Source organism: Atractosteus spatula, chromosome 12, assembly GCF_055471065.1.
Source record: "Atractosteus spatula isolate fAtrSpa1 chromosome 12, fAtrSpa1.hap1, whole genome shotgun sequence".
In the NCBI taxonomy this organism is placed as follows: Eukaryota; Metazoa; Chordata; class Actinopteri; order Semionotiformes; family Lepisosteidae; genus Atractosteus; species Atractosteus spatula.
In genome coordinates, this window is record NC_142717.1 from 45,505,531 (window position 1) to 45,527,833 (window position 22,303).

General features: G+C 43.2%; 1 protein-coding gene across 1 annotated transcript; it reads left to right on the top strand.

Moving 5' to 3' along the window:
- The first annotated feature begins 674 nt into the window (after positions 1-674).
- On the top strand, positions 675-22,207 carry itgb8 (integrin, beta 8). Its single transcript, XM_088928431.1, has 15 exons — positions 675-1,149; positions 4,558-4,643; positions 7,340-7,511; positions 7,725-7,971; positions 8,488-8,653; positions 10,567-10,725; positions 11,343-11,438; positions 11,533-11,622; positions 12,145-12,285; positions 15,357-15,771; positions 16,596-16,818; positions 17,098-17,201; positions 17,677-17,793; positions 19,955-20,115; positions 20,203-22,207. Exons 1-15 carry the CDS (start codon positions 1,059-1,061, stop codon positions 20,356-20,358), a joined length of 2,424 nt encoding a protein of 807 aa, XP_088784557.1. The 5' UTR covers positions 675-1,058; the 3' UTR covers positions 20,359-22,207.
- Positions 22,208-22,303: the final 96 nt, after the last annotated feature.

A 22,303-nucleotide genomic window follows, 5' to 3' on the forward strand; every position in this document is an offset into this window, starting at 1 on the left:
TAATAATCACGAAACCAACGCGTTTTTGTTTTTGCAAGTAAACAGCTTTTCTTCATCTGACCAGCATACAAACTGATGGGGTTTTTTTGGGGGGAGTCTTCTGGCTGTGTAGAAAAGCCAGCTGCAGTTTCCCTGCGCAAGAAGGCCACCGCGCCGACGATGATGATGTGACTCGCAGGGAATTCTTTCAGAATGGTGTAACTCTTACAAACCAAACCAGAGGTTAACTCGGGGAATTTCTTTCCCACATTCATAATCCGCTGTCTTTCTGGAAACCATCTGAGCGGTAAGCGCACGGTGGAAGTTCAAAACCAGCCACGTAAAAAAAAAGGATATCTGGCGACCCAGAGACCGAAAACTGATACTATCTTCTGCGCCGCCTACACAGTGAGTCGGAGTAGTAAGTAAGCACTTCTATTCATTAAAAAAATCGCCAGTGGGCTGCAAGCGTTACCATGACATTGACTGACTCACTACCGCAGAGCCGGAGCTGGCGGTAAACGGAGGCTTCTGCATCCAGACAAAGGTCTTTCAAATAATAGCAGCACGCAAACAGCAAAGAAAAAAAAAAGAGAAAGAGAGAGAGGGAGGGGGGACGACGACAAAACAAAGAGCAACATGATCTGCGAGCGAACACGATCTCTTCCCGTTTTCAGAAACGCTCGGGATTTCGTGCCCGAAAGGAGGCGGACCGGCACCTGCCCGCACGGCGTCTGATGGGAGAAAGCGAAAGTGCTCCATCCCCGGCACGCCAGTTCTCACCCCGCCGGCAGCCGGCTATGCCACGGGGGCGGGCGGACCCAACAAAAAAAGCGAGCCTTGTTGTCGGGGTTCACTAACACATTAATCTGACCCGCTGGAATGCAAACGCTGAAGTGGATTATCTCCGATTATGAGTGCGCGGAAAGGATAACGCGTGGTACAATGCCGCCTGTGTGCGCTCACTCCTTCGCTTTGTTAGAAATCAGGGCTCTCCTCTGCCCAGGGGAATTTCTCGGCAGTCTCTGAGAAGTCTGGCACTCGGGTGTCACTCTGTACTGTATCTCCTGCGCGCTGCTATGACTTCCTCGCCACAGAAACGCCGCCGCTTGCCACAGAGGATGGTCTTTGCGCTGTATGTCACCGTCGTGATTGGGACCAGCGAGCCGGGTACGTCGTATTTTTTTCCCCTTAATCTGTACAGAAGCGTCTTCTCGGGTGAGCCCTCATACACGGAATGCACTTCATGCCCTCGTAATCACTTGCAAATAAAAACCTAACAGCGGCCTGACTCGAAATGTAGCTTGCCTTGAAATGGTCAGGTGAGGGAGCCGTTCATGAAGTTTACTGCCTTGGCAGCTGATACGTTTAATATTGCTAGGTTTTTCAAATGTTGCTGTCTGTGATGTATTTTTTATGTGCAGAAGTCGCAGCAGCAGCAGCAGTATGAGCACAGGTATAAAAACCAGGTTGGAGGAAGACAAATCTTCTGTCCTGGTAACTGAAGTGTATCTGCAGCCGAAGTCCAACAGTAGCAGAACTGGAGAGGAATGTTGCCTGAGTGGCTACATGCCGCATTTTTTCAATGCAACGTTATTTTGTATTTATTTGCACTGTTTTGCTTCAAGGTGTTACGTAGTATGAATGGGCAATTGCTCCCTTCTGCGCTTTAAACTAACAACCGAGAGTCACTGCAGGTAAGTGTGATTAGCTTGCGAAATCGCCGGGAAGAGTGTTACTGCCTGAAGAGAGAGGTTGACGAAAATCACAGCCCTACTGTACCTTCCCTTTCTGTGGAACATCTCCGCGGGGAAGAGACGATTACATACTAGCCACGAAAAAACGGCATCCTAGTGTCAGATGATTGCTTTTGAATTATCGCTTGAAATGGCTGGCGACGAATTCGCTCCAGAAATGTTTCCAGTATAGCGGGGTTGTGGATGACAGGAGATTTACAGTAGCTGAGGTGATCCTCAGCATTTGAGCGAATATTCCTGAGATATTTAATATCCCCCCCCCCCCCCATCCTACTCGAAATAGATAAACGACCAATAATTTAAAATTGAAGTGCCGCATCGCTTCCTTGAATCGGTGTCGGTATTCTTTGAGGCCCTGGTGTTAAAAAAAAACAAGAAGAAGATTTGCATCATGTCGAAAGACATTCTGTTTTTGATTATATGTGCCCTTAGGATCCCAGGTTGTGTTTATGAAGAAAATAAACGCTGAATGCTTTTGTTATGATGACAATATTCAAAGGGGGTATCTGCACACCTGCTGGCTCCCTTTGAAATTTCAGTGTTCTAATGAAAGCCCAGAGGCTGGTTTAAAAATAACACCGGGGTTTTACTTTTATCTGCTTGCAATAAATGCAATATGGGAGGACGTGCCAAATCTTAAAGAGTTTGAAAATGCCCAAGACGTGTCTAAACCAGGAGATCTGACTTCTAAAAGAATTAATCAGCTGTATGTATTAGCAACCTCATATCGGATGTGAAAATAAAAGCAGAGGATCCTGCAAACCGTGGTGACTGGAGCTGCCATGCCTGCCATAGAAACCTGTTTGCTGAATTAAAGCAGTGAACCCTTCTTTACACAAAGGATTGTGGGAGTGGGGAACAAGCCCCCCAGCCATGTTGTTGAAGCCGATACCCTGCTCCCTTTCAAGTGAATGAAATACTTGGATCAGTTAACCACTAGCTACCAAGGTGCCTCATTGGCCTCCTCCTTTTATAGGCTTCACATCTAGCCTGTACCATTTTCTTGGTTTACGCTATTATTTCTGCAGCACATTTCAAGACTTTAGTGTTGAAGTTCATGTATAGTAACCTCTTCCACTAATCTAATAGTGAATGTGTTTAATTAATTCTAAGATGTGGCATGTCCCATAAATTGTGATCTGTGAAGTAAACTACGTTTTGTGTATAAGACGTGCGTAGTTAGTATTTGTATTGGGCACAGTGCAATTTAGAGCTTATCATGTGATATCTGATGAGGCAGCACTGCACAGAGCAACAGAAATCTGAAAAGTTAAACTTGAAGAACCTCAAGATGGGACATCTGCCCTGAAATAACAATACAGGGATCCTCAAGTTTCACTGTGGCCCCCTTGCTCTTTTTATTTTGTTCGTAAAATGACTAAAAATAATCATGTTCAAAACAGTGAATGTATTTAGTAGCTGTTTGTCTGAAAAAGAGAAATTGTGCCAGGGATAAGTATGAAATTCTCCAAACCATAAGAACAGGCCGGCAGTCACCCTTCTTGCCCGATAGGAATTTCCAGTAAGAGCAAGTTTAGACTTCAACTGTTTATCATCGGATTCATGTTGTTTTTTACCTTGGGATTTTCTTATCTTGTTAATGTGTAGAGTCTGAATGAATTTGTGAGACCTGGTATTTTAGATCAGGTAGAAAAATCAGTGTGGGAGAGGTCCAGTTTAAAAGATCCTGGAAAAAGAAAGGAAGTTTAGTCTTCCATTAACATGGTATATGAGAATATGTGAGTAATATACGATAAAAGATAAGGAGTATCATAGGGCAAGTTTCAAGGACATATTATTAAAATGCAATGTGATGCTTATTGGTCAGCGAAGCGAAGTTCAAATTAAGATTCCCATACAAGGAGAGTTTCAGTGAAGTACAGTACCTACAATGAGAATGGATTTACAACAAAGTATCTTAGTTCATGGACCTAAGAATAAACAACTAATCATTGTCCTTGAACAGGACACATTGCACTATGGATGAGTAGAGTCTACTAATGGGATATATTTTCCCTTCTGATTAAGTTGGCATGCTTATATTTTCAAAGCATGTTTGCAAGCAAGGGCTTTGTGGCCTATAAGCATATGATTAATGTTTTGATTCTTTTCTTTTTTTCCTGAATATTCTTTTCCATGTATATCCGAATGTTTCACCTGTTTTCAAACAGGACAGCTGGACATGGGAATGCAGACACACAACATTGGAACCTCCAAAAATCTCACATTGCTGATTGTTTTTTATTCAACACAAAGCCAGTTTGGACTTGCAAGCAGTGTAAGGCAAAGTCATAGGGACCGTTAGCTGCAGAGGGAGAATGAGGGCCCTGCAGAACTGCTCCTTCAACATGCCCACAAAGATCCTTCTCTGCCTGACTTCTGCGAGCTTGGTAGGAGAGTCTGCAGCAGGTGGAGGGGTGGAGCTGAGGTCATTGCACAACTGCAGAAGCCCCTGTTTTACAGAACACCCAGACCCTGCTTGGCTGCCCCCACCTATCCGGTAGTGCTGTATTAGGTGTGCAGTCCTGACTCTGGGTCCCAGTCTGTCAGTGAAAGCCTTCACCTGCTGAGGTTCCTGGGAGGTCCCATTTCTCAAAACCAAATTTTTCTGATGAATGTGGGTCCAGTAAATACATCTCTGTCAAGTAAATAAACGAGGATTCACTGACCAATAAGAATTATTTACTCCGGTTAATGCATTCCTGAATAACTTTGTCAGACGGGGATCCGTCTGTAGCCGTGTGTATTGCCAGGATTGACATGTTTCTTTTTGTCTGCGATATGAAATTTAACCAGATTTGCTTATTTTCCTGTGTTCCAGCTGCTAATAGCTGTACAGCGCCTCACATATCCAGCTGTAAAGAGTGCTTGAAACAGGGAGCAGAATGCGGATGGTGTTTCCAGGAGGTGAGATGCAGGATGTATTTCTATTCCCACTGTAAGCCTTTCGGGGAAGTAAAGCATAACCTTGCACTAACCTGTGGAAGGGCACAGAGCAGGAACTCCTGCAAGGCCTTGCTTTTATTTTATTTTGTCTTTGGTGATTAGTCAGCTATCTTGACCAAACCGCTGCCTGTTCACATTAAGTGAAACTGTACCTCTGTTTAAACAAAGGTAGGCCTTGAGGTCTGAGAAAAGGGCCTGTGTGGGTTTAGCCCTGTGTTCCATAATGAGGGATTTTCCAGCTTTGAGGGCCATGCCTGATCAGCTACCAGAAATGTGGGGGCAGCTGTGAAAGAAATGAAGTGAATAATCAGAGGGCAAGCACAATGCGGTGTTGAGCTGATTCAGATCTGTATTGTGACTGGACAGAAAAGGAGCACAGTCCTTGTGCTTGGCTTTCTCATTCATCTGGCACCGTGTCAGCTGCAGTGTACTCGAACACGCCAGTAATTAGGATTCGGTCTGAAAGAAGCGGGGAAGTACTTCTGTTCAGTGTTGCTTGCTTTTGGGTTTGCTATGTTTCTTTTTCAGTTCCGTTTCATTTTTTCTATTGCTTCAATCATCTGTATTTCTTTATTTAAATAATTGTTTAATATGCATCACGGAGGTCATGAGGATCCTTGCTTCCTGGTCCAGGAATGTTATTTTGCACACATTCTAATGTTGCAGAACTTAAAAAAGCTAATTATGGAAAACCTAACCACACAGCTTGAATGGTGCTCTTGAAGTACACCTGCTTCAGACCTGAAACTTGGAAGAAAAATACATTTTACAAAGAACAACACTGTATTTATCCAATGGATCCCAGCAAGAAAGCAATGATAACATTTAAACCATTGTATTATGTACAGTATGCTATTGAGTTGCTTTACTGTGACCTTTTATCATACAGTATTAATTTAACAGTTGTCAGTGTCTAATCTCACACTTTCACTCTCCTACATATACTTGCTGGCTGCCCACAACTCTGTGCAGATCTACAGATGCAGAAATGAACGTCACTTTACATGTGTGATGCTTTTGCAACTTTGGTCACTGTGTTGGTAAAATATATACAAGAAAGATTTCTGTTATGGAATCAGAGCAACCAGCTCCAGTCACGGAGTTAAAGAAATGTCCTACACTGACGAACAAAAAGACAAACAGTACATATTTTTTTCAGTAGCTCGGTCTGATCTAAATAAATGGGAAGAGAGATGAGATATGCGGAGTGTATTTGGTGTAGCTCTCCTGGCTCCGGGAATCTGGCAGGTGTGCAGACCCCGCTGTCTGTATTGCGAGGAATGAGCCAGGGTGCTGCTGCAGGGGTGCAGATGGGGTGGCAGGAGGGGTACGAGAGAGAGATGCTCTATGGGAAGTCCCGGGTGCGAGACTTCTATACGTAGGCGAGAGGAAGTATGTGAGATTAGAATCTAATCCTCCCAAAACTGTGTTAGAAACTCCATTAATCTTGACGAGTGAAGACTGTAAGGGGATTTGAATCACGTTTTCAGAAACGTCAAAGGCGCAGAGTGACAAAGTCCACCCGGCGGATTTCTTCAGAATCACAGTGGAAACTTCGTGGAAGGGCTTTTACCCAAGAGACACTTCTTTACACCAGAGATTGTGGGAATGCGGAACAGATTACTCAGCCACGTCACTGAAGCCCGGATTTTAGAGAGATTAGATCTAGAGAGTTTTCTTAAGAAACGTGTGGGTGAGATCCTCAGGTCAATTAACTAGCAATTGAGCTAGATGGGCCAAATGGCCTCTTTGTGTTTGTGACCATGTGTTCTTGTTGGCCTGAAACTATTCCGTGATGACTCTATTCTAGGAACCTCAAGAGAGCACCTTACAAAGTGTCACTAGCACAAAGCACCTGCTTATCACACCTCTTGAGATGGCACTACTAGTCAGCTTGTCTTTACTGAACAATGGCACGTTCCTGGCAGACCTCTCTGTGTTGGCTTGTGCAGTCCTTTCAGCTAGAAGGTGCGAGTGGGGTCGAACAGGTGTTCCAGCTCCTGGAAAGTGACTGTAAAATTACAGCTAGAAATATTTCTTTGGGTTAGAATTGTTTTGATTTAAACAGGTTTTCCCTTGAAAGGTTATTTAAAATGTGAAACCCCCCTCCATCTTCATCTTTCTCCCCTTCCCCGCTTCTCCATGGCTTTATTTCCTACCTCTCAATGATAAGGGCGGACAGACACTGTACCTGCCTCAAGAGCCTTTTCTGTGTTTTCATGCTTCTACTCAATATGCAATTTTATTATGATATTACAGTAACGGGACACTGTTTTCATAAAATATCACGTAAGAACTAGCAGTGATAGACAATCTCAAATAGGAAACTTTCAGTCCTAATGGCATTTTCTAGTCATCTTCCCTCTAATGCCTTAATTTCCACTGAATCCAATGCAATGCAGGGATCTTCAGGAACGCAGTTGCAGTATCACATTGTGGCACAACTGACTGTACTGAGAAGTGATTCAGAAACACAAGGTGCAGTGTCAAGACACTGACACTTTGCTCCCTGTTAAGATTCTTTGAAAAGGGACTTTGTCCCCATGAGCAAGCTTTGAGGACACAGTTAAAAACAAAGTCAGCTAGTCTTATCTGGACAAGTTATATGGAGCAGTGCCATAAACATGCCATGACACTGCTTTCATCCACTTTAACAGGGCTTCCTTGACGGAGCTCCAGTGAGTGAAAGATGTGACCTGATTTCCAACCTGGAGAAGAAAGGTTGTGCGTTAGATTTTATCGAACGTCCTTCAGTGAAGGTGGTGGTAGATGCCAGTATGTCAAGCACACAGGTGACCCCGAGAGATGTCACAGTACAGCTGTGGCCAGGTTGGTGTTCTTAATTTTTCACTGAAACTAAGAATGGACCTTTTCAAAGGCCTTGATGGTTTTGAAAAAAGTATAGCTACAGTATTCATTGATGTTGGCGTGTGTGGATCAGCCTCTGTCTTTTTCTAATGTACTGTATGTTTATAAATCTGTGCAGATGCACACATGGCTCACCAGTCTGTCAGCAGTACGCATGTTTTTATTTCCATCTAGGCAGGGAAGCTAGTTTTGTTTTGCAAGTGCATCAGCTCGAGAGGTACCCTGTGGACATGTATTATTTAGTGGATGTGTCTGCATCAATGCAAGACAATTTGGACAAGCTGAAGACTGTGGGGATTGCTCTGTCGGAGAAGATGAAGGAGCACTCCACTGACTTTAAGGTTGGCTTTGGATCATTTGTGGACAAGCCTGTTTCGCCGTATATCAACGTGCATCCTTCTAAAATCGACAACCCATGCAGGTGAGTCTCCACCCACCTGCTGTGCTTGTGTGGTGTTTCACAGGCAGGATTTCATATCTAAGTGGGAATATGAATATTAATTACCTCTGGGTGGTTTCATAATGATAGAAATCAGGGCTGTCTGCAGAGATTTCCAGTTCCTCATCGGGTGTGGAAGAGTGTGAATGCTAGCAGCCTCGCACAGTTAGATCACTCGTGCTTGGGGTCTCCAGTGTGACCACTGCTAATTGTGACCAGTGAAACATGTGTATCATACAGGGAACACCTTTGGCTTATGGTGTTTGTAAGAACGAGCAGGTCGTTTTGAGTTTTGTTGTGTAAAACAGCCTAATTAATATACACATCATAGATCCTTCTTTCTCACAAATCAGCTGAAGGGTGTTCTTAATGTGTTCTTTTAAAAAAAATGTTCTCATAGTTTACTGCACGCTTTTATTGCTGAATACGTTTTGCGATTCTGTACACCCCGACATCTTGATATCTGAACCCAGTCGTGCCTGTGATCTCTCTGCGCAGCGATTATGACATCCAGTGCAGGCCCGCCCACGGCTTTATCCACGTGCTCTCTCTCACCGACAACATCACCGAGTTCACCAGGGTGGTCCAGCAGCAGCACATCTCGGGCAACATGGACACGCCTGAGGGAGGCTTCGACGCGATGCTGCAGGCAGCTGTGTGTCAGGTCAGTTCACCACGGGCGGCTGCATGGCCCTCAGAACGCGAAGGGACACAGGGCCGAGCAAGCAGACAGGCTGTCGCCACCTGTTTAGCCTTGTGTCTGATGGTAATGTTCAATGTGTCTATATGCAGAAGGAATGGCCTTATGATTAAACCAGATATACCAGACATTATACGGAGGTTACAGACATCGTGAAACAGTATGTTAACATTTTTTTCTGTGTAAACCAAAACAGAATGCAGGAGTTGCAGTGTTGTCAAAACGACTATTGATATCTGTAGCATGTATTAAATCCCCTGTGGACATGTTGAATTTAGTGCAGATGTGTGAAAGTCCCACTGGTGTGTTAAAATCGTCAGGCACTTCCAAGATATACTGTATATATACATATGGTTTCTAAATGGAAAAAAATGTCACCCATTTGCTCTCCATAAATCTTAATTGAATGTACATTGTGCATTAGGGTTCATACTAGGAATGTAAATGTCTTTATCTGGACCCCACATGGAGGGGAAAAATTCCTGGGCTGTGCATTTCTGCAGTTCCATAAAAAAGATTTCAAAATCTGTTTTTTTTTTACGTGGACTTAGAAGAAAGCCAAGATGTACTTCAAGGTTTATTGCCCAGCTCATTTTGAGGTCTGATAAGGTTTGTCGTTGTTGAGTGAACAGCAGAGCCTTTCATGTTCTTGAAATGGTGGATTCTGCAGGGATGACAAATAACGGAAAGAGGCTGGGATGTGGGTTTGAGTCAGGAGCACACGTTACCCATACATTCCAGTCTGTAGGAAGTGGTCACTGGCTGCTTGTTTCTACACAAAAGGCTTTAATGAACAATAAAAGTGATGATAATGCGATTTGCGCTTGGGTTGGGATTGTTTGGTGCTGTACTTGCACACTGATGGGAAAAATGTTTAGGAAAGATCACCTCTGTGCCTCAGGACTGGGTAACAGATGAACGCCTATGTACTGTATTAATGTGGAATACCACACGTGTAAAAACGATTAAAATAGAATATTTTCGGAATCTATCTATTTGCAGTAATCAAATATATATGAACTAACAAGTTGATTGTTATATTGAGATCTCTAGTAGACTTTTTTTCCCATTTCGCCAGGGGAATCCATGTGTTCTGATAAAAGATGTTAATAAAGTGTAAAAGAAAACTTTCTAGTTGCAACCTGAGTGAGAGTTGAGCTGGAAATCCCTGGTGACACATCCTGAGAGGTAAAGGAAAAGGTTCCGCCTTCACTGCACAGAGCGAGGCAGGGGACAGGCAGGCCTTGTGCTGGGTTGGGAACAGGGATTTAACACAATTCAGGGACTGAATGCCATTCGTGTTCTTCCTTAATAGCCTCAGTATCTTCACAGTACAGCTCTCTTGTAGGTAACATGTGAAGGCGTACATTCCAGCTAAGGGCCACTTCGTGAGCAATCAAGGCCTTTCAGATAGAGACAGTACTCCTCAGATAGAGGAGATAATCTCTGAAAGCCAAGAAATGAAACCAGAGGTGCACAGTGTGAAGTCAGTGCTTCCAGAGAAAGAAAACGAAAAGCAAAAAATCCGTCCCTTATCGGAAAGCTCCCTTTTCCTGGAGGAGGGTGCAGCCACCTGGAGGCTGTCCCATTAGCCTGGGCTCCAAGGCAGAACTAATGACAAATAATTACATTTCTACTGGTCTTTATATCCCAAACAACCCAAATTACATACAGTACCAGGGGGGTGTAGAGGATGCCATTCTACATTAAAATGCAGCCTCCTGCCGGACATGGTGTGCATTTCCACGTTTTGTGAGATACTATAGAGAGAAGGAAAGATCGGACTTGTCCAGGAGGATTGCTGGGGTGAAACTCAGAAGGCACAGCCCAGTTCCTTCACAGCGTGAGAGTGAAACATTCCCCTTTACCACTTACAGAACCACATAGGCTGGCGTAGTGAGGCTAAGCACTTACTCCTCATGATGACAGATCAGCCCTCTCATCTGGCACTTGACAGCAAGCTGGCTGGGATCGTGGTCCCTCATGATGGGAACTGTCACCTGGAGGATAACACTTATACCCAGTCTGCCTACATGGTGAGTTTTGTGTAATATGCTATGAATTGCTTGTTAGAATGCAAGACTTCTAAGCAACGTGAACCAGTGCATGCACTGAAATGATTATCTGCATTCAGCATGCTCCTCTGACAATGTGCACGTTTCCTTGAAATATTATTGTGGGTGTATTTGATCTGTCAGTTGCTGGTGTGCATCAGCTGAATGGCATAAGTGGGCACGCCAGGGTTTTGAAGGAGCAGCAAGGGAGTGAACTTCACTGAACGTTTTTCTTCTGAGCGTCTTTAGTTTGTTCAGTTTGGAAGGTGGTCACTGGTGGCAGGGTTGGTATCAGAGGAATGACGAAGGACTATTGAAATGCTGCCCACAAGGCAGTGGAAGAGAAGGTGATGCTGTTACTAATGCACAATTACTAATGCCCTTCTGTCTGACCAGCCTAGAGATACCCCTCTTAGACACAGCTGCAGTCCAGTTCTTACCTGCGACCACAAAATACAACAGTCAAAAAGCCAGCTTGTGAATTTGACGCATATTTACCTTGACTCTGTCTTATTAAAAGCCTGCTGTGAAGTTCATTTAGGAGAAAACACATGTACAAGTATCTATTTTTTAATAATTTCTGCATTTTTGTGTTGCAGGAGCATCCAACCATTGGTCAACTGGCTGACAAATTACTGGAGAATAGTGTTTATTCTATATTTGCTGTGGAGGAACTACAATTTAAGTGGTATGAGGTAATTTCATAGAACACTGGATGTACTAAATAGCAATAACATCTACTGTATGAATAATATGCTGAAATATGTACTATTGTTTCTTTCTAAATAGGATCTCATTCCCTTAATGCCAGGTACATTTGTTGGAAAGCTTCAGCCAAAAGCATCAAATCTGAAAGACTTAGTTGTCCAGGCCTACAAGGTAATAAATATCTTCTCAAAACAAACTGAATGATATTCAATTTCAAATCAAATCTAAAAAGCTGTATTGTGTCAAATCAGTAATAATTGACAAAACATTTACAAAGGTTTTGAGACATAATATCTTATTTGAGGAGATCACGTACTTATTCTAATATTTCATGCCATAAACAAAATTAAAATTTGAGATGTTTAAGTCAGTGTCTCATTCATATATTTTTCCCTGAAGAAGTGTTGCTAACTGGCAGAATACTGAGCAATAACTCAACCTGGCCAGTAGACATAATCGGTCTTCTGGAACAAAAAGTTATTGTGTTGCTCTTGGAATCTGTGAAATCCCCAAAACACTAGTAACACAATCCGCCTTTATCAGAGTTTGTAATACAGAATTCTAATCAGCATGGAAAACAAAGCTTTGATTTTTAGGCTCTGTTTTTCTCATATATTGTGGCTCAAAGGGTTTTTGTGTTTAACAACATAATCTTTGTTTTACTGAAAGGTGAATTTAATTTTGCTTTCACAGAGACTTCTTTCTGATGTGGAAGTACAGATACTGGTGCAGAACCAGGTGCAGAAACTGGCAATTAACATCACGGCGCTGTGTCCTGGAGGGAGCCCATTACCAGGCCACAATAAATGCAGCAATGTGAAACCAAATGAAACAGTAAGTTAATCAGGATTTTAAAAAAACACATTCAAATGAAAACCCTGTTAGAAATATCAAATGTTTGAAATGTTTATGTTAAACTAACAAGTTATCAATTCCCCATTTGCATATAAAAAACAAAAATGTAAAATTTCTGAAACAGGAGTAAAACTACCATAGTTGTGTCTCACCTTATTTAGAATTCTCTTGGCAGCACAATGTGCATCTGGGAATAGTAAGTCTGAGCGGTGCGATTGTTGCTTTTTAAAATGGCAAAGCAACAACATTCACCGAGTCAAAAACAGCTGCGGTCTGTGTATCACCAAGACCATATCTTGACCTTCGATTTCTTGAAAGGAGTGGAACGTACAGACGATTAGAGTTTGAGTGGAGTATACAAGCAGACAGAGCAAAAAGGAAACAACAGAGGTACTTTTACAGATTCTGAAGAAAGTGAGCTAAAGTCATGTGATTTCATGAAAGTGCCAGGAGCTCAGCTTGACATGGGTGAAACAAAGTTGATACTCAAGCAGATGTTTCGGCAGGACCTTGCTTAGCGCTGCTTCCGTTAGCCACAGCATTCCTTGTTCTGTCCATTACAGTAGGGTCCCTATACCTGCGGATTTAACATTCATAAATTTGTGTATTCGCGATTCTGCCTGGCCCTCGTGGTCTTGTGTGGAAGAAGAGAAGCGCTGAGTGGAACTGAGCACAACTTTGAAATCAGCCGCACGACAGACTAGGGCGGTGAGACGTATCTAGCTAGCAAGCCTGTCCCTGCCGCCTGCCCAAGTACCCACTGCCCAGCATCTGCATCTCTGCATTGGTCGCGTTTCTATATCGTAATGAAGGCTCCCGTTCTGTCGGCGGCATGGGGAACGACAGGCTGGAGATGAATTTACAGGCCCACCGACAGTTTTGTTTCCCGTTTCGTTACGGTAGAGTGAGCTAATCGCGGAGGCAGAGAGAGAGTGCAGGCTGGACGCAGAGGAGGGATTCATGTTGTTTATTATAGCTGATTTATTAAAAGTTTGTTGTTACTGTTGTTTATTTAAGTCGATTCATGGTATTTTAATTAACTTAAAGCCAATGTACCTATGGCTTTAGACTATATCCTGTAGTACATTATTCAATGGTCTAGGGGTGGACTTGGGTGTATGTGAATTTGGCTATTTGCAGTGGTTCTCTGCACCAAAACCCTTGCATTTGTTGAGATCCTACTGTATTGTAATTACTCTGAATACACTTGTAAATCCATTCTGTCAAAGCAGAATGTCTGTCTTTCTGCTTGGTGCCTATAGGCCAAATGGAAGCTCCTGGAGTCCACTCGGTGCAGGCTGTAGTTGTGTCTGCTGCTACTCTTGGCTCTAAAGGAGGAAGCAATTAAAAATGGTGTGCAGGTTCTCAGCCAACAAGAATGTGCTATGATCAGTGTGTTTCCTGTATGACCAGGGCCAGTCGTAATCACTCTCGCTCCTTCCTCTGAGTGTGCTTTGCTCCGCTGTGATCAAGCCTATTTTCTTTATTCATATTCCTGAGAGCCACAGCCTGGCCCATCCTGGCAGGAACCCTGTCAAGCTGAAAGAGTGAAGGCAGTCAGTGGTTAATCTACTCAAGCTCCGACTGAATTTATTCATGTGTAGACAAATCTTTATTTTACACAGTCATTTAAAAATACTCCTTTCTTTATGAAATAGCTCATACATTACATTGTGCCGTACAAATACCAGTACTGACACCTCAATGCCCTCATTTGTTCGAAATAGCGCTCCTGTGAATGCCTCATAAAACCTGTGTGTTGATTCCCATAATGCTCCTTTCTCTGGGATGCATTCTATGTCCTAAGCGAGTTATTTCTGTATATTAGCGCAAAAACAGCAAAAGATAAAACCAGATTTTGCTTCAGCAGTGAAGATCACCAATCTGTATCTGAACCTGACTGTAAGAAAATGTGCTCAGAGAATGAATGGTTCTGCTTCAACAATCATCTCTTCTCCAGGGAGATGAGGAAACGTTTTCTCAGGATGGTAGCCAAACTGACACAGGGGTGTTGCATCCTTCTGATCCCGTTGTGTAATTATCAAGCCAAAGCACAAGAAATAACAGGAAGAAAAAACCTGTGAATCAGACTTAAACTTGCAGTCTTTGTGAAAATGATCTGCATGTTTAGATACCATACAGGGAGAATCTGATGTCTGTGAGACAAAACCAATGTCCTCTGTGGGCCATAGAGCATCTGAAATGGCAGTAGTAAGGGTGGTGGGGTGTTTTAATCACTGGTGAGGCTGATTTGCACCTGACAGATTTGACAGAAGACCGTGTGTGCAGAGCCATCTTGGTGAGGGTCATTTAGGCTGCTTTATTGTTCGAGCTGACCGGTGATGAGGTTGAAGGAATCCTCCTTTAACACAAGAGCACCGTTGCTGCTCAATGATACATTGCTGAAGCCCTCAAGACATTTTTCTGTTCTGGCAAGGCAATCCAGATACCTCAATTCTCTGCCAAGACAATGCAGGCTTACACTGTACTGGGATCACAAGTACTGGGAGTACTTGTGTCCCTGTGATCCCAAGTACTGGGATCACAGGGACATGAGGTCCTGCCTCAGATGTGTTTCTCCTGGCCGGAATGTGGCAGGCTGTCTGTGGGACCAACATGCCAGTGTCCTCAGCAGGAGAGAAGTGCAGCCAGTCAGCCTTCGCTTGGAGGAGTGGCAAAACATCCCACAGCAGTCTGAGCAGAGGCTGATCAGGTCTGTGCTTCAGCACTGCCAGGACTGTGTTGACCCTCAAGGAGCTCACACCCCATTCTACATTTGTAATCCTTTCAGTGTCAGCCAGTCACTTTTCACACTGAAAATGTACGATTCTTTGTTTTGAATTTTTGTTCACATTTTTATATTGTCATACTGTCATATTTTTGTTTTGACTGTGATCTGTATTTAAAATATTTGATTAAATCCATCAGGCCTAAGGATTGTGTGACATGGATATACGTATAGAATATTTGCATAGTTTAGGGCTCTTCAGAATTTGAAAATATCGAACTCATTTGTTTAAAAACGTTTTTATCTTTTTTCTGTTTTATAGGTTTTTTTCAACATAACCATTGGAATGAGGGAATGCGGGAATCAGGGAGAGGCGGTGGATTTATTGATCAAGCCCGTGGGATTTAATGAGTCCACCAGAGTGAAAGTACAGACTGCTTGTGCCTGCCAGTGCACAGGGCCTGGGGCGCCCTCTTCTGGAAGGTGCTGGAATGAGCGCTCCCCTCAGGACTGCAGGTCCTCTGAGACGGGGTCCTGCACATGTGAGCAGGGCGGCGAGGAGGGGGGCCTTGGTGAGAGCTGTCAGCTCGACAACACGCAGCCGGCGTGCAGTGGCCGAGGCAGCTGCTTGTGTGGGAGATGTGTGTGTGACCGAAGCAGCCTGGGGCTTGTGTTCGGAAAGTACTGCGAAATGGACAACTTCTCTTGTTCGTATCACCAGGGACTTCTGTGTGGCGGTGAGAGTCATTTGTGCGTTAAAAAGAAGATGGAGTTTTTATTTTCATTTAGAAAGAGATCTATATATGAAGAGTGCAAAGCTATCAGGAATTTTTTTTCATTCATATTTATTTAAGCGTATTCTGTATGAGAATCTCCTCAGGTCCTCAGCCCCTCAGCTGGAGAGTCTCAGGTTCAAATCCTGGGTGGAGCAGGGCTGCTGTACTCTTGAGCATGACCTGTGGCTCAGTTTGCTCCAGGAGTTGTCAATGCAGCATGTAGATGCTTATTGTGATGAGAATTTTTCTCTCAATCAACTTATCTTGTAGAGTAAAGGAATAAGAAAGAATTCATTACATTGTAGGCTTATGAGAGATGAAGTCTAGTGGAGACCCTGTTACATCATTACTCTGTTCGGATGTTTTACGGATGAGACGTAAAACCGAGGTCCTGACTCTCTGTGGTCATTAAAAATCCCAGTTTGTTTCTTGAAAGAGTAGGGGTGTTACCCCAGTGTCTTGGCCAAATTTCCCCCTGGCCTTTCCCAACCATGGCCTCCTAATAATCCCCATCTCTGAACTGGCTTCATCACTCTGCTCTCCTCCCCACTGAGAGCTGGTGTGTGGGGAGCGGACTGGCGCACTATGGCTGCCGTCGCATCATCCAGGTGGGGCTGCACACTGGTGGGGGTGGAGGGGATCCCCATGACCTGTAAAGCGCTTTGAGTGGAGTGCCCAGAAAAGCGCTGTAGAAGTGTAAACAATCAATTAATTAATCAGGCGAAGAATCAGACCACGCTTCCGCCCGCTTCATGTGCTTTTCTCTCTCCTGCGCGCGGTCCCAGGCCATGGCCAGTGCGTCTTGGGGGAGTGCAGGTGTGCCAGTGGCTGGGAGGGAGAGAGCTGCAGCTGCCCCACTTCCACAGAGCCGTGCATGCCCACGGGCTCGGGGGTGTGCAGTGGGAAAGGCCGGTGTGTCTGCGGGCGGTGCCAGTGTGAGGACCCCAGACGCTTGGGCCGCTTCTGTGAAGTCTGTCCTATGTGCAATAATCCCTGCGAAATGAACTGGTAATCTTTGCTGTCTCTTTGTGTGTTTATGAAGCTTATTACTCTTGTGAATACTGAAAGCCCATTAAGTGCGTATAGATCCTTTCAACCTAAAAGACACATGTTCAACCATTTTCAGTCCTTCTGCATTACGTAGGTCTCCTGTGTGTCTGTGCTTGGATGATCACATACCCACAACGAGACTAATTATAGGCAGCCGCACTGAATCCCAAACCACAGTGTGATACGCTCTTTGTTTTTATTGTGTGAGCTTTTATCCGTGCTGTCTCCTGTTTCCAGGAAGTGTGTGCAATGCCATTTGTCAAGTGATTTTTCAGAAGTCAAAGCCACGCAGTGCAATGCGACATGTTTCCCGATGGTGCACTACATCGATGACATTTCTGGTATGTCCAATGCAATCCCAGCTGTTTCCCAGAAGTTCAACACAGTCAGCAATCATGTATGTCTGTGTTTAACGCACAGTAATGAAATAAAAACCCTAAAAAACAAAATGACATAAAGGAATAAAATAAATCAGTCAGCTGTTCACAGTTGCACAGCAGTGAAGTCTGCGGCCATGCGTTTTCTTTCCAATTCAGTTCAAAATCAAACACTGTCCTGAGCATAATAGGGCTTACCTGAAGTATTCAATACATTTTAGACAAAAATCATTAGAAAAACAACTGCCCAGTCTGTACATAAAGGACGTAGAAGACATGACAGCAATTCAATTTAAGTAGCATATATTAATTTCAGGTAACAGCACTATATATACTAATCACAGCAGCAGCTACAGTACACATGAACAAATTAAACTACAAATTGAGACATAAAGTATTTCATAGGGAAAAATAAAATTATTTTTGTTTTCTTCTTTAGAATCAAGAAGTGAAACCTCTAAATACTGCCTTTACCCAACCAGCGAAAACTGCCATTACAGGTTTCAAATGGATTCTATGTTTGGTGGTAAACAGATTCACATCATCAGATACCCAGGTAAGAAGCCAGACAGCGTCCCTTTGCTTCCTTCCATTACTCCCATCTGTGAGTGAACTCTGTTTAGGATCTGTCAGCCTCGTGCAGCAGAGTGCAGGTATGTGCACAGCGTTCGTAAGACAGAGGTAATGTTCTGAACTGAGGACCTCCTTCCTTTTAACTGCTACAGAACATTTTGCAGACACTGTTCAATTTAATGCCTTGTTATGTTAATTCCTCTCTCTGTTTCTCAGTTATAATGTGAAGAAACCTAATGTGAAGTGTTAACTGAACACTGTATATAGCTGGGGTGCATTTTGGAACCTGCACTCATCTACACAGCAGGTTCAGAGGTCACTGCCTAATCCCTAATTAAATAACTAGGTCTGCTAGTGACCCCTAAAGGGAGCTAAATGTAATTGCATGTCTAAGTACGCGTCACTGTCCCTGGTGTACTCTTTAGGCGCATGAGTTGGACTCTTGGGATCTGGAATTAGTGAACAGTTCCTTTTCTGGGACTTTGCTTTAAGCAAGGATTTAGTACACCTTGCCTCACCGTAATGCATGCCTCAGGGGGAAGATGTTTTGGATTTGCCCCTGTTTTGCATGAACACATTTGAATGGGAGTGTACCCCACATATTACTGGGGCTCCCTAGGCTGCCCAACACCATCTGTCTGGCTGCTGCTCAGGACGCTGGACTCAAGAGTGAAGCAGCAGTTGCAGAAGAAACCCCTCCTCACTGCAAACCGCAGCATAGCCACGTCAGTTCTAAGACCATGAGCTTCATTTTCGAATTTTAAATATTTTCATTTTCCATACATTTTCCTCATTTCACTGCTTGGTATTATCAGATGAAGTTATTCTGAAATGTCACGATTTGCATCTCATTAGAACTGTCAAGATCACATCACAGGGATTTGTCTTGAGAAAAACTAGAGGATGGCTTCCGTGAGCTTCTTCTGTGTTGTGATGTAATAATATAAGATTCTGATTGCATTCGTTATTGTTCTGAGTATATTGCTCTGAACATTTATTAAAAAGATTTACAGGAAAGAGTACTGTTTCAACCTTCTGTCTCTAAAACAGTTGCTCTTAAATAGTGCTTGAACTGTACAGTAAGACTTCATACAATTTTATGTGCTTAAACTGTACAGTAAGACTATTCACAGTATCCTGTGTCCTCGAATTACACAGTAAGACTATTCAGTCTGTTTCATGGCCAACATTCTGTACAATAAATGATTATCCCTAAAAATCTTTTATATTAGATTCCTTCACAGTAACCACAGATGTGTTGTTCATCGCATTGCATTTGCAAGGCAGTGATCCCCTTGTTTAGATTCTGGCGTTTCAGTTTTATTTTTCTGCAAGGTGGGCTTCAGTCCAAGATCATCACTCTCCTATCCGCTCTTCCCCTCTGCTGGACATGCAGCTATGCTGCTGCCTTCTCTAAAGAACAACAGAGCTGGCTTGGCCCCCCAGCAGCCCCCTCGACCACCTCTTTCCTGCCAGGTTTCCATAACAACGGACAAAAAAATGAACTTTTGTTTCCGTGGCTCAGCACTTCCGCGCCTCTGCATCTCACTGTTCTGCTAGCACTCAGAGGCATTGCTTTAGAAAATTAGTTTTTGATCCATTTCCTTTCCTCTTATTAGCCAATGAACTTTAATTCAAATGACCCTTCAGTTACTGTTGGCTATCGTGTAGAAATCGCCTGCTGATTAAACACCAGACACTACAAAGCCCTTCCATGTTCAGCCTGTGTCTGTCTACAGTTGCTGATTGAGTGTTCCTCGATCCTTGGACAGTATAAAAAGAGCGGCTACTTCTTGAATACATTCAGCTCGACTATGGTAATTGGATGTTTTACAATAAGTGAAAGGTATATTTAAAATGGTTCTCTAAATATGTTTAGGTTGACATTTTTGAAAATTAAAACCACAATGAGGATTAGAAAATGCATCTATCTGGAAAAAAAGATACATCTAAAAGATACAATACATCTGGAAAAAATATACATCTAAAAGATACAATACATACACCTGGGAAAAAAAGAGACTTACTTTTACACTTATCTATGAGTGAATGAAGATCTCCTCAAAAAACTTTTAACATTGTTCCATGTATCAAATATGACTCCTAACACTGAAGACTTTTACTTTTTTGTTTCTCTTTTCCAGAATGCTTATCTGAGCAACAATACTTCCCCACATTCACAGCTGTTTTCCTCATTACCATTGCACTTGGGCTCATGCTCGTTCTGATTCTGAAGTACATTTTGGCCCGAAAAAATCGGAGGAGAGACGCATCTTCAGACGCAGTGAATGATGTATCACCTAAGGTAAACGTTTTTCTTCTTTGCATGGGTACTGTGCATCTACCATTTACAAGTACTTTTCAGTTAAGAACAAATCCTCTCTTAACGCAGGACATGTCCTACTTACCCACCATGAATGAGAAGACAATAACTTACAGACGGGACAGGCCAGTGGAGATGCGGATCCACGTTCACAAAATGCCTCTGAACGAGATCTGGCAGTGTGAAAAGGAAGACTTGTATGATCGAGCCTTTATTCACCACTGATGAACCATGGATGTTTAGACGTGTGCATTTCACCAGGGCGGCTGTGAAGGTTTTGTTCCTTTGATTATAAAAATGCGTACCCCCATGAAAACTTTCTCGAAAAGCACCAGCTTCTACCAAGTCAGTACCCACAAGGTAAAGAGGTGGTGTTAAGCTGAAAGTGTAGAGTGAGCATTGACTGTTTTGATGTGTGTTTTAAAAAAACAAGTGACTTAAAGTGCTGGAAAGGGAGGAAAAGGGAGGTTACGAATAACCTCTGTTGCTGTGCACTGTTGCAGACCGAGATACTTTTGATACACTCAAGGTAACGCTCAAGACCTGCATTGTTATTTCCCAGACACTTTTATAATTCATGGGCTGTCCCTTGCAGTCAGTGAGGATTGAATCTGAAGGTGACTGAGGTGGCCAGAACAGGGCCTGCACTCTGGCTGGCTGGTAGAGCAGGTGTCTGCTCAGGAGATACCTGATCATGTACTGTGCACTCCAGTCATGATGAGCTCTCTTCCAAGCTCTTGCATTGCTTCCTTGTTCTAACATCTTGGGGTCTCGACATGCTAAGTTCTTCCTCCATCAGCTTTGATCAAGTGCTGTAAGAGCAGAGAATCTTCTTGGGAGGCTGACATCCAGACAACATGACCAACACAACAGAGCTGATGGAGGATGATCATAGTTCTAAGACTTGGGAGACAACAGTGTTGTCTGTGTTTTAGCCCCGTGCAGTAACGTAGGAATGATGACTGCACAGTAGACCACCCAGTCTGGTTTCAGTTTTAATGTCAGAATTTTCAAACACTCACTTCTTTATGCACCAAAGGTGGCACATGCAGATTTCAGGTGATGCTGCATTTATTCATTAATATCAATAACTTCTGTGAAAGATGATACACATGGAATGGGAAGTTCTCCAGACACTCAATGAGAATCTGAATCTGGGGCTTGTGCATTTGAAGCTTTCTAATGCGGGAACTTTGGTCTTCTGAATGTTAAGTCCAAGGATGGTTTTGGTTCTGGATCAATGATATTGGAGATTAAATGATTTGCCATCTATTTGGCACGTTAGCTGCACTCCAGGGGGCAGCTTGTCCATTATCCAATGGAGCTTGGAACTTAAAAATATGGAAAAAGGAGTGGAGGCGATGACACATTCTTGTCCAACTCTTTTCTGGATGGTAAAGGGCTGGGCTCTGTAATGGATTGATTACTGAGGATTTCTGAATGCCCCTCATGACATAGCAGGTGAAGAATGTTGATGAATTTCAGAGGAAATCCACTGGACATTCCTGCTTCAGCAGGATCTTGAAAAGCCAGGAGTCAAATGCCTCTGTCGAGACAGAGAAGTAGGTGTGTTGGTGTTTCTGACATTTTTCCTGGAATTGGCAGGCTATAAAACCCATGCCGGTCAATTCCCATGAGGGTCACAATCCTCACAGGAATTCTGGGAGAAGGTCTTGAGTTTTATGTTGTTTATGTTTATGGGTTTTTAAGTATGTTGGACATGTAGTTTTACTTGTCCAACATACTTAAAAAATTCAGCCAGATATTATTTCATGATATTTTATTTGAGGTCTTCCCAAGTGAAAAGAACACTTTTCTTGTGTTCTTAGTTGAGGCTTGAAGAGTTTCCCCTTCTTGACAAATATTTCTCCTTTGGTTGGGTCACTCAGTGCTTCAGTGATATTGTTGTGGAAGAACATTGCATCTCCTGCAGGCGATGTTTGGGAGGCAGCTTGATAGACAGATCAGTAACTGAACTGATAAGACAGTAATTGGTCCAGGAGTCATGAACTCAGGTGATGTATTTGGACTGTAGATGTTGGCAGAATGTTTTGCGTCCTTTGTTGTGACCATGGTGAGAGGCCCATGATCTGTGCAGATAGGTAAGAAGAAAATACCTTTGGAGTGGCATGTTGTTTGTCTCTAGCCTTCAAGTCTCCAAGTAGAATAA